The sequence below is a fragment of the Anguilla anguilla genome, chromosome 10 (assembly GCF_013347855.1).
Source record: "Anguilla anguilla isolate fAngAng1 chromosome 10, fAngAng1.pri, whole genome shotgun sequence".
NCBI lineage: Eukaryota > Metazoa > Chordata > Actinopteri > Anguilliformes > Anguillidae > Anguilla > Anguilla anguilla.
In genome coordinates, this window is record NC_049210.1 from 10,091,207 (window position 1) to 10,104,816 (window position 13,610).

The 13,610-nt window shown below is 42.7% G+C and overlaps 1 protein-coding gene across 2 annotated transcripts in view; it reads right to left on the bottom strand.

Moving 5' to 3' along the window:
• Nucleotides 1-8,796: 8,796 nt before the first annotated feature.
• The window catches only part of LOC118237309 (phosphatidylethanolamine-binding protein 4), a 72,511-nt gene continuing 67,697 nt past the window's right edge, over nt 8,797-13,610 (bottom strand). For both annotated transcript variants that reach the window (XM_035435877.1, XM_035435876.1), the window contains one exon: nt 8,797-9,634. In XM_035435877.1, coding sequence (XP_035291768.1) covers nt 9,543-9,634 — 92 coding nt within the window. In that variant the 3' untranslated portion in view covers nt 8,797-9,542. The remainder of the gene's footprint in view (nt 9,635-13,610) is intronic.

Consider the following 13,610-nt stretch of genomic DNA (forward strand, 5'->3'; position numbering starts at 1 on the left):
ATAATAGCCTACAATCACTCAGATTTCCATTGGTAATGCCATCTACCATTTTCCCTTAAAGAGGGTAGGCTTTTGTAGTACATCGTCGAAAGGTACAGATCTTCACACCCATACGAGCGGAGTAGCAGCAGAATGCGTTTATTCTTAAAATATTATCTTAAGTGCTATATTTTCATATATTCTGTGTGCTTGCATACATATTTCATATATGTATATCTATAGATGCTTACAAGGATGCGTGTCTGTAACCTTAATAATTGCTATGGTAGGCCTATATGTACCTTACAGTGTATCTATGCCCGTGATAGGCCTTGCAAGTAATTAATTAGACGCAAAGCTAATGTGCTATTTTTCTGAGACTGAATGACTGGGTCGGAATTAATAAACAAGCTAAATAAATAAATGTAATTATTAATGAGAAATGACTGTGTGCTGTCGGGGCTTGGCTATCAAATGGGACATGGCAGCTTCGGTGGGAATATGCCACAGCTTTTACGAGCACAACTGATACTTCTGTGATTACCACCAACACCACTACTGCTTTATATCCACTACCACGGTTATCACGGTTAGCACCGCGGCTGGAAAATGTGACGGCAACTGTGCTGTCTGAACTTTAGTTTTTATGTCCATTTAGACCACACACTGCAGATGTCACATTGAGCTATGTCTTCAGGGGTGGATCTCCGGGCCCACCAATCTGCTTACTGCACACTTAATTCCACTTTGCACTTTCAGTCACAGCGGGGGCACTCTCACAGTGGCCCGTACACAATGCAGTCTCAAGACATGCTAAAGAAGAAAGGCAAATACTGGGTAAGATCAAATCTAAACCCTTTTTTCCCCACAGGAACAAAATGAGTTTGCTGAAAATTATAATCAAAAGTTATTTATCAAACCTCCAGACATCAAGGAAATAAGAATAAACACTGCAAATATCAAGATCAAGGTGAATAAGTGTTTTTAATACATTAAACCTACATAGAAAATGTTAAATAGCATTTATTATAGGTGCATAATGTAAGGGTTAAATTTAATATACAACGCAGAAAAACACAAAGTGGCTACCACCCACGCATAGCGGCTCAAACTGAGTTCACCTGGCCTGGAAATATTCCGAGGGCACCTCTTTCGAATCAGTCAGAGTTCACAAACAATATAATTTCCTGATTTCAGGCATTCTGATAGCTCTCATTCCCTTCTCAAACTCTGTTGCATTTCAATATGAGGTCATAATCCTTTGGCCCAGTGACATTACAGTAGAGAATGGAAAAAACAGTCCACGCTACGCTATTCAATAAGATCCCCTGATCCTGAATTATAAACCCTCATAGGCATGATTGTCAGCAATGTTTACAAGAAAAACGATTTCAAAACGTCCGTCTATTAAATACATGCAATGAATTGCAGTTGGAGCAACAGTACTAGAGTACAAAGACCGTAATTGCCAAACTTAATCGCTTGTAGATATTGCAAGCCCTCCGCAGATCCGCAGACTTTGGCTCGCGCACTCAGAGCTGAGCACTGAACGCACCACTGAAGTGGAAACTCCAAATAAGGCATTGATCCGGCGCCGCCCCTTGCTGTCTGTATTTGGTTAGTAAAGTTCCGGTTAAGCAAACTGCAAAGTGGAAAAGAGATCGGAACCCGCAGCCATTAAAGGAACCGCAGAGGGCGAGACGTCATGGATCCTATTTCACCAATTTAGAAACCAGAGTGAAAAAAATATCTTATCTGTTTCTTTTAAAAATAATACTCTCACAAGGGAAGAGATGTCCTTTGGTTGTAGCTATTGACTGTGTTGCTTATCTTGACCTGTTATAGCACAAGGGGAAATCCACCAAAGCTTGAGGCTTGGAATGGTTACTGCAATACTAAAAATATTCACAACAACAACAATAATAATAATAATAATAATAATAATAATAATAATAATAATAATAATAAACAACAATAAACATTTAAAAATATTTATTTACTTATTTATTTATGAAGACAATTAGTAAAGTGTTTTACAGTGAAGAAGGGGTATTACCCCAGTCACTATCAATGTGCAGCACCAAAAATTTCAAATCATTTTAAAAACATGCATAGAACTTTTAAATGAAGGCCAAATAAACACACACTGAGACAATGTATATTTCAAAGCGTATTCAAAAACAACTCGGTCCTTGCCAATTTTCCACTGTGGTCTGAAGATGCATCTCTTCAGACTGTACCTGGACTAACCATCGCTACTCTGCAGGGCACTCCCAATCTAGGATCGCTTTTATCACTTGTATGCTTCTATCGTGTTCCTTTAGCACATTCATGTTGCACTTGCATTTCCATCCAGCACTTATATTGCACACGTATCGTTATCTTGATGTTGTAGCTCGTCGCCTGGCCTCTTTTTAGTTTGACTTACCATAACCTTCTAACCTAACCTATGCTTCCTGTGTGAACTGGACTTGATGATCATGACTATGGATAACAGTTGCATTACAAGCATTGTACCTTATCGGGACTGTGTTCAGTAGTTGTTTCAATGACCTTCAGTATGCACTTATTGTACGTCGCTTCAGAGAAAAATGTTTGCCAAATAATGTAATGTTAAAAGTTACTTAAATATAGTTTCAGTATGGCTGGGAGTGATATCACAAACAATCCCAAAAAATCACTCTGAGCACTAAATAGAACAAAAGCAGAGAGAGCGCATTAATAATGAAAAGAAGTTAACATGGCCTGGCCTTTCTGTTTCTTTTCAGCCACAGGAAGTAGATGCTGCAGTGCAAAGTGATTAGATCACCCTGTTGACACTAGTTCCCCCCGGCCCTCCAGTTTTCAGTCTTGGCCAGTCTTGAGTCTGGCCTGAAACTGTTTAGTTAACACCAAAATATTACAGAATCTTTCATATAAACTGCAGATAATTCTTTTTTTTTTAAACCCTGGACTTGTGGAAATGCCACTTCTCATTACTGTCAAAGCATGTATTAACTTAATTTGATACTTCAAAGAAGTACAGAAGGTTGTTATGCTTGTCATGCCAACCACCCCCCCCCCCACCCCCCCACCCCCCACCCCCCAAACCTGATGGCTTGTTCAGCCACAAATGATAGGCCCAGCAGTGCTAACATTGAGATTTCCCTGACAGACACAATTTCTTTCAGAATTCATTGTGTGGGAGACAGCGTGACTCATACTGGGTGTTTTGGGGCTTTGACAAACCGAGCTATCAGGGGTCCCCTGAGGCTTACATCTCTATACAAGCTGGTGGCACTGAATGCAGGGGAGCCAGGGGGGTGCAGAGGCTAATTTTTCACTTGGGGATTCCACTAAAACCTTAACACAGAGGTCAGGTGGTAGTTAATCAGGGCTCACTAAATCGACTGTGGTGTCATCAGAGTATGCAGTGAGCGCAAGCCTTTTTTTCTTAAGAGGAACAAGGCAATTCTTTTCAATTAAAAAAAAATCTACATGTTTCCTAGCCATCAGTTACCCTTCTATCAAAATTTATTCTTACTGTACTTCAATCCTACATAAAAATAAATTTAGTGAAATTGTGGTTTAGGGGTTATTACTTCCTCCCAACATTTGCCACTTAAAAATGATGGGAAGATTTTAAAACAATGTATTGGATATTATCACACTGAAGGCAAGTCTATGTGCACTTCCGCAGAAATATGAAATATGTAAAACAATTAAATATAAGCTTCTTGTAGCCTGAGAACAGATCATTGCGAATATTGCCAATAACTTAAAGCCAGGACACTCAGCCCAGCAATTAGACTGGAACAGTTTTGATTCAGCATGGACAAAATCTCTATTAAATCCATTATTGTCACACACAAAAAAAATAAGTATAAGCAAACTGAACATTCTAAACAGTCCCTATTTATGAGTAAAATAGGGATATTTTGGTCATTTAACATTAGTGACATACTAAAAATAAGACTGGGGTGATATTCTGCCAATATGTAAACCCATCCAGTAGCGTAGGCACAAATACATCACATACAGTAGCTATGCGTACTAAACAGCTACTCCATGACAAATATTCCATTACATTTTTCTAAATTGGCAGTGTACACTGCAATGAATCATATCAATAACCAATAATCCCGATCATCTTTTAAATACGTCTCGGAATATTAGCCTTTAAGGTCCTTTTTAATAATATTCCGTCGAAATACCTATCAATATTGTTTTTAGTACAGCAACACCTCTTCATTGATGTAAAATAGCCCGCAGTTTGAACAATAAAGTCAACAGTATTTACGAGAGGTGTGGGAATTCGATCATGGCGGGTTCCATTAGTCTTGCTGGACCGAATCGCATTCAGGCCCCTGAGTGCACAAAGCGATTAGCTGGTGCCATTCCTCACATCACGGCAATGAAATTTAAAGAGAATCATAATTTCTAACTTTTTTCAGCGGGCATAAGATAATTCCTCTGTAATGCTCTTTCTGATAGGGACACTTGTAGCTGCCAATACTCCATGAGAGCAGACACATTTCATGTACGAATGTGTAATGAAGATATTTGTGTGAATATTATTATATACATTTATATAAACACATACCTGTATCTGTTTTGAGAGGATGTGCATCCTCTTTCCAGGAAGTGGTCAATGCTAGTGGAAGGTAACATTTTACTCTGTCCTTCCTGTTCAACCACAGAACAGAGAGGGAATTCCCTTTGTACCTGGAAAAAGTGGGAAACATGAACACCCTCATCGTCAGCACGGACTTTTCCCTCGAGGGAATCCCTCCTACGATGCTGGGAGGGGTGGAGTATCTATAAAGATCACATTATTAGCATCTGATACGCACTGTACTTCCCCCGAATCTTCAGATCGCAATCAGAATGCCAAAGTCGGCGGTGTAACTGTCCATCCTAGAGAAGCAGAAGCAGGAGACTGGAGTCTGTAATGGTGGGTGGGTAGAAGGTCTAAGGACAGACAACACTCAGTCCAGGCATTACCACTGGAAGCCCTTACATGCCTGGCCTGTAACATCCCCTGGCCTGGAGCTTGCCTGCTCGTTTACAGACAGGGATTCCATGGAAGCAGCGGCTTGTCCTAGATGGCTATCAGGATAATTTTAATAGAGTGTGGAAAAAATACAAGGCCACTATGAGTATCTAATCAAATCAGTTTTTTTTCCATCTGCACAGAGGCCAATTCAAATGGCTGTTCCTCGTTGTTATTGTATCCGAAGGCAATGTACATTACTTATTCCTTACCGGAAGGGTTATTACAAGATTATACGTATATGAATTAGGAAACAATAATGAAATGATGGCCACTGTGCTCCAGTCATCATGAGGGCATTTGATTTTAAAGGACGGAATATGAGTTCTCTCCGCATTAGTTTTATAAGACTGAAAAGTTAATACAATAGTAGAGAAAAATAAATTATTTGCATGACTGAGTATCATAAAACAAATTTTAAGAATCAATATTAAAGTCATAGGCAAAGAGCCAAGGCCTTGTCAAATAACTGGCAAAACTGTTCTTGAAGGGACATACAGGAAACAAAGTTGTCCTTTCTAATTAACTCACTATCCCTCTCCTAAGAGTAAATCTGGGCACCCGTGTTGCCATGTTGAAAAACAATGACTTCCTGTTTTCAGCTTGAAAACACCAGACAGGGTACAATTTAGGCCCCTTGTATGTGCCAATACCATGCCATGTTAAATGGCAAAGGACAAAAGCCTATTCTTATCATGTCAGCCTGTGAAGAGGGACTGTAGATGTGAAGGCTGTTAGGGAACACAACGAGGGGAAACTCCGTAATATCAGTGGCTGGTGTAAGACTGTAGGCCGGCCCAATCAGCTACTCCTCCCTCCCTGCCCACCTATTTCCCCACCCCGTCCATCTGTCACACAAAGACAATTCCTGCTCTGTACTGCTAGAAAAACAGACTATGTTTTTGAGGAGCATTGTGTGTGTGTGTGTGTGTGTGTGTCCACAAAACGTGGTTTCTATTTCTGACTGACTGCATGCGAGGAACACCTTGGACTCACAGACCTGAAATTCTGCGAGAAAGAAGCCATCTTTTTTGTTGGTCACATTTTCCTACAGGGCTGCAGGCTATCAAGAGAAGTCTGAAATTGAAGTTATGTAGTTGAACAATAGATAGGGGACCTCACAAATCACTTAGTTAATTCAGGCTAAGAAGATGGCACTTTCAGTTTCACTCTATTCTTAACGCTAAATCTAAATGAGCTGTTTAAATAATATACCGTATCATTAAAGATGCTAATTTCATATTAAAGGAGAAAAAACTTACCAATAATCCTTTGCGCAAATTAAATCACAAAATACCGTTAGGCAATTGAAGAAATTATGCTGCTTCATTTTAATTACATTTAGATTGAATAAATTAAACAGTTATTAAATGCTGTTCTCGTTTCATCAAGGGACATAGATACTGACTTTTAAAAAAAATGCAATGCACAATCCATCTGTCTTTTGAACCAAAACTGTCATGCATCCTTTCTCAAGATTTGACATTGAATTCTAAAAGCTTTTCAATGCCAGAGAGGGTTAAGAATTCCTCTTTTCCCCTGTTGACAAATGACTTGTAAAATGAAAGTGAATTAATGTCTCATGCTGTACCCAGTGAGATTAACCAGCCAGTCATTTTGGTGTGTCTAAGGTGGTTACTCACTGTACATTCCAGCCTAGCTCAGCTCAGCTACAAATATTTCACACACACACTCACCATCGCTCTCCTGAACAGACAGATAATGCTGCAGAGAAGGAAAAGGCATACAAATGTGACACATTTGGATAAACAGTTTATTTTAAAATTCAGTGTATATATACATCCATTCATCCATCCATGATCCATACGCACTTATCCTGGTGAGGGTTGCGGGGGGTGCTGGAGCCTATCTCAGCGTGCATTGGGTGAGAGGCAGGAATACACCCTGGACAGGTCTAAGAAACTATCCAAGATCCAAAGCACCCTCCTCATCTGTGAACCATGGTGGCGAGGGTGTTACCGTTTGGGCAAGTATAGCTAACTGCATATAATGGCTCACTTGTGGTCATCCTTTCACTTTCTTTTTAAAATCGTGCTTACCATGATTTTGACTCAGCAAGTTGATTGGTGATGGTGGGGAAGCAATTAAAAAGTAGGACACAATTGCATTTGTGATTCGAGAATTTTGGAAGTATTTTTGTTGTTTGGCTTATGAGGTAAACACTGCTTAAATCCATGAAACAAACAAATGTAAATATCAGGAAATTGATCAGTGATCTCCTGGAGTTCACCGAGAGGGTAGCCAAAGGTTTACCAAGGATGGCTTAGCCTCAGAAGGAACAAAGACCCCCATTACCTACTGCAGCCCTGCTGTCTGATGAGACACCATAACAAGGTCAATGAAACCACCAACGAGACATTGATCACGGGCACATCAAAGACCTCTGCGCAAATCCACCCTTATTTCAGACAGCGGCGGTATCGATGCAAACTCTTCCTCGAAGGAGAGGCTTCAGGTTAGGAACATTAAAGCACCGATATTCCATACAGGGTGGAACTCCCGACTCCCCTCCACACAAAGGTCAATGCAAAGACTGAAAGGTGTGCGAAGCCATCGGGTCCACGCTGCTTACCCAGGGCCCGGGGTTCAAGATGAGTCCATTCATCCTCACTGGGTTCAGTTCAAACTGAGGCTTCGACTCACAGGCACTGATATGGTGGCCTCGTGTTGCTTAGGTACCCGTGCTTTTAGACTGGGCTTAAAAATAGCTACTGTACAATCTAGCTACCCAAGTATTATTTTGACTGATAAAACAAGCACAGTGGAAATATTACAGTGGCATTCACAAACAGAACTTTCCCTTCTCAGAAACAAACATCAGTTTAAAAAAAAATACTGTTAACTACACCCCTCCAATATCAGCTGCCCTCCACTCTCCCCCCCACCCCCCCACCCCGCCTGTCACTCTTAAGTGTCTGGGCCAAAAGGAGTATTTTGGTCCAAGTTCCACTGCGGCTTCCGGCTGTGTTGTGGTCTCGGTTTCAACGCCCACTTCCACTCTTGGCCCTGACGTATTTCCTCCCCTGAATTAGAATCAACTCTTTCCACACTCAGACCCATGATATCAGGCCTTCTTCCCTCCACTTTCATTAGCGTCTGGAAACTGACATGAAATCCCCCCCCACAGGTCGGAGTGTGTCTCTGTAACCTTCACCCCCACACGAAGGCGAGAAACAGCATTCTGTTTTGCCACAACCTGTTTACAACAGCAAATAAACTTTCATAGGGGATTTTGAAGATCTTGCTTAGAAACCAGCCCGTGTGAAAGTACATTTCTGATAAGCATTATTAGAAATACTGCCATGCAGTGCATTCTCCATTGATTCCAATCTACCAATGTTTTTAACAACTTCTGACACATGCAGTGTATATTTGGGCTATTGAACGCAATCTGCTGCCCCTGTATGGATAATGTTGTAGCTATTTGAAACAAGTGCTTATATAGCACATAATGGCACATAATGGATACAAGCATTGAACTTTGATACGAGAGCAACCAGGGTTCTCATAAAGTTTGCAAATGCAAATTCTGGGAACAAGAGGACAGCTGCTGGTTAATGGGAGCTAAATTTGCAGATATAACTAAAACTTTCTGCAAACTTGGACGGTCAGAAGTTTTAAATATTTCAATGAATAAAAACAACAGGAGCAAGTGCAATAAAAACCTTACACAATGAACTTAATACATTGATAAGTAAGCACAATATATATTTTGCCCTGATGTCTGGCCTGAAGTACACAAAATAAAAAAGCTGAGAAAGTTGTAATTTTAGTATGCTGTTTATTGCTAGAGTTTGGCGAAATATGCAGCTTGGAGCTGATTACAGTGACGCTGCCCTACGATAATACATTACTTCAGTAATACAGTGATACACACAACAGTGAAAAGACAGACATCCCGATGAAACCAAACAGCCCAATGAATCTTAATCAATGAGAAATACAGTCAGGGAGGATCAAAGAATCTAAAGGAAAAATGACAGCAGAATTTAAGAATGCACTACTGCAGACTCAACATTACCTCTCAGACAAAGGCTTATTTTTATGATTCCACTGAGGGTAATGCACCGAAGCCATTTTATATAGCACATAGTTTAAGCATATTCAAAACACACAACACCTGCACAATCATGGCAATCAAGGGGCAAAGATCCAAGCATTGTATAGCAAGTCGATAACAGCATAACATGCTATTTAGACCCAGGGTCCCAAAACATTTTCTAAACAGCTAGTGCTTGTGAGATACAGTAATTTCTAGAAACACAATTGCTCTTGGAACCTCATGAAGCGACAGGTATGCCATGTAAAATTATAGCATAGAGTTAAGCAAAGCAGAAAGCAGCTGTCTCCTCATTAAGCATTGACATAGAACTGTCTACCATGCTTTTCTGGCGCACAGATGACACACACCAGTAAACATGTGGCAGGGTTATACCCTGCTGACTCTGGGTGTGAGTCAGAGATCAGAGGTCATCGGTCACGGGGGGTGATGTCAGCCAGGTTTCTCTTGCTAGTCCTTGGGGTTCTGTGTGAGGAACTGCACAGAGGCCAGTGGCCTCCCCAGGCCAAACCTCTGGATGAAAGCCTGTGGATCCCAGTTCCCTAAAACAACAGACCAAATCCTGTGAGAAATTCAGGGAATTTAACAACAAGGAAGTCCAGAATAAAGGTTATAATGAATATCAATATTTAACATTGCTCCATTATCCAAGAGAAAGATATCAGTAAATGCAGGACAAGAAGTAATATGAGCAGTTTTATTTGATGAATTTAACAGACCTAGTCTGTTAGCTTTGGGACCCCCCCCCCCCCCCCAAATCCCCCACCCACTCCCCACTCATCCCCAGTCTCTGCCCTTGTGCCCCCAACCTTGAATGAAAAGGACATCCCAAAATTGATTCATACACGATGTTTCCAGCCACAGATTTCTCCAGTGAATACTGTACGAGCGCACTGAAACTGAAAAAGGGAATACGGTGAAATACCGACGGTGAAAGAGCCTTCGCACAAGCCTCGCTCAGACGTCCATATCCGCAGCTACCACCCGCTCCACGTTCTCAAAGAAATTAGACGCAGCAGCGATGCACGTGGCTCTGGGACGTGAGTCACTGAGAAACAGCACTGCTGAAAATAAAACATGTTGCCGTAGCGCTGGAGGTGGGAACGCGAGCACTTTTTGGCAAGTGGAGATGATTCGATCGCCTGTACTGTTTTTTTTCTTCCCTTTTTAAAACAAACACCAGACGGCCGTCCGGCTGGTATGACAATATCACTTCATGGATTTTGACAACCACCCCATTCCCACCCCCTCCCCGCGCGCAAAATCTGAATTAGAATTCCAAGCCGACAAAACTGATTTTATTTTCTTGCCGTTGGAGATGAACTTTTTTTTCTTTGTAAATAAAGCTTGGGGGGCTGCAGGAGGAGGAGAATGTTGGCCTGCAGTCTAATGGTAATGACGGCTATTTTAAGTCTCGTGCACAGAATGCTTCTCTCCCTGCTTGGACCTGTCACTGCACCATCTTTCCTATTTGCAATTCAGTATATTTTCTTATGAGAGGAAAGCGGGTGTGAATGCATTTATGAAACCACCATCAGAAAAGGGCACAATGTGAACCGTGCACGGCATGTACAGATAAGGGGAGGAGAACTCAAAACGGGGAATTGCAGAAGAGATGATGCTGAAAAGAGGCACTGAAACGAAAGGCACGTGGTGGCAAAAACCAAAGCGAACAGAAATTATTTAGAAAAAATAATTGAGCCAACAAACAAATGACAAGAGAGGCAAAATCTTCAGATGTTGAGGGAAACCCCAGCGACTTCAAAGCTGCAAAGCTCACCACATCCTGGAAAGAGTACACTTCTGCATGTGTGACAATGAGCGTGTGTGTGTATGTGAGAGAGAGAAAGAATGAGAGAGAGAGAGAGAGAGAGAGAGAGAGAGAGAGAGAGAGAGAGAAAGAGAGAGAGAGAGAGAGAGAGAGAGAGAGAGAGAGAGAGAGAGAGAGAGAGAGAGAGAGAGAGAGAGAGAGAAAGATAGAGATAGTAAGAGACAGAGAGACAGAGACAGAGACAGAGAGAGAGAGAGAGGGAGAGAGATATTAAGAAAGAGAGAGACAGAGAGACAGAGAGAGAGAGAACGAGTTATGCGTGAATGTGCCGGTGAATGTGTTTTGAGTATGCGCATTCACCGTGCGGGTTTGTGTGTCACAATGTGAGGGTCAAGACAGGCATTCAGGAAGTGATTTTAATGTGAGTGTCTGTTGTGTACTGTTCAGAAGGTGGAAAATACAAAAGCGCTCAGCTTCGGTCTCATAGGAAATAAAAGATTTCCACTGTGCGTCCTCACGGGACCAAACCTTTCCCAGCTCGCTCATCCTGAGCAGAGAGGCAGGGGAGCACTATTCCCCAGCAGACTCACCTTCTCATATAACCCAGTCACTGCCCAGGCAGCCATAATCCAATATTAAGGGCAAGAATTATTTCACTGCGATACCACAGCCAAGCAATTACCTTCAGTTTCCTACTGTCACAGGCTCATTGTTCCTCAATCTGAAATTGGATACACTCCTTGGAAACTTCACTTGGAACTTGGGACTACACTTGGCATATATTAGGCCCCTTAATACACGCAGCTGACTTAACTGTATGTGTACATGGAATTTGTAATATATGCATAATCCAGTATTTCTCTCAGGGGGTGTTGAGTGCTATACCCAGCTGAGACACTACATTTCAGTGGTGTAGTGAGGTGTCCCACTGACCTGGAACTAAATCTGACTGTGGCCAGGCCCCCTGCGAGACCACACAATAGCCGTGGCAACAGCCACGTGACTGAACCACCCTGCCAACATACCACTGCACACCTGTTTTACAGCAAACAGGAGGAGGCATCCACAAGATAGCCACCAATCAGGCCTGAGCAACAGGAGGACAGATAGAACACTGGTGAGACCACTGGCTCCTACCTATCTCCCAAAAACGAGAGAAACCACAAGAACATCTGAATAAGAGATGAAATAAGAGTTTACTGTGTCATGGCCAGATGAGGTCAGCTAAGGCTCAGGTTAACATACATGATTTGGAGGAACAAAAAGAGTTCTCAAAGATGATTTATCCACGCGTTCTTGGAAAAACCGTCCAAGGCCGTTTTCCGCTAAATTGCCTGATGCTCATCGGAAAATCATTTGAATGTCGAAAAAGGCAGGATCCATCTGGTGTTGTTAGAAAACATTGCTCACATACTGTCCTTACTACCTCAGCGACACCAAGGGTCTCTGAGTGGCTCAGAGACCACGGTGAGCCTGGAGCTCAGCTGGAGGAGGAGATGAATAATAACCCAGAGCAGATTAGAACCCCCCCCCCCCATAGCCGGGCCCGCCGCACGTGCACGGGCCGCCTGCAGAGGGGGCTCTTAATTGAGAGAGGGAAATGGGGTTGGCTGACCTGCAGTTATGAGGTGACATGGCCGCTCCGGACCCCTTGCTCTCTGCACCCCCGGGAGATAATGCGCCGCCTCTGCAGATCCAGACCCAGCCCTGGAGCACCGAAGTCGGGTAGCGCACCTTCCCCCCCACCCTCCAACCTGCCCCCCCCCCCCCCCCCCCCCCACACACAGGTGCCAGGACATTGTGGAGCATCTTTGAGCCATAAAGCATTCTATACCAGGAAGCATGTCCACCGTTGACTCATCAATGCTGTCTGACACAATCTCAGAAATTGACGTGAGCCACATTCTCGCACTGACAGCACAAAATGCCAATACACGCGTTAGTATCTGTTTACGCTTGAAAGATGAATAAATTCCTACACTTTCTTGGAGCCACTCCATGGCTTTTAAAAGTACCCTACTTCTTCTATGATGCAGACCTTTTAAACGCTGATATAAGTGTGTACTTTTAATCGACAGCTTTCGACATTTGTTATTGTTTTATTATTTTATTTGCCACACAACCCAAGGCTGCATATGTCCGATTCCCACCCTAACCGCAACCTAACCCACCCTAACTGCGAACCCTGCCGATTCAGGAGAACCGAGAAATCTGTGGTTCTCCTCCGAAACTCGTGGTGTCCAACAGCTACTTATTTTCACATCGCAGACCACAGCTAAGGTCGCAAAGAGCAGCTTCGGAAGAACACCTTTCGTATGTGGCTTGGGCATGCAGTCCTACCAGCCCCCTTTTCGGCCAGTGGAGGCCGCTTAAGACTGATGAAATGTGGATCCCTATGGGACTGAACCCTCCTTTTCCCTGGGCAATATAGGCAGCAATTATGCATTGCCCTTCGGAACTACAGGCCAGTCATCGCTTGGCGCGGTCCGGATTCGATCCGAGGCCGTGAGGTCACAGAGTAGCACCTCAGCCGCATGAGCCCCCCAGCTGCCCTGTCAACAATCTTTTACCATCAGCCTAAGTAGCACAAGTGATCATAATGTATCGATCTGAGTCATCTATCAAGTCAAACTGATATCAAATCATTCCTTTTTGCCAAACCCTTTACCTGGTTCTGAGAAGGAAGGAGGAACAACATCAATGACTAAAATTATGAAGAGATATTTGAGCAGCAAGCAGTCACCAAG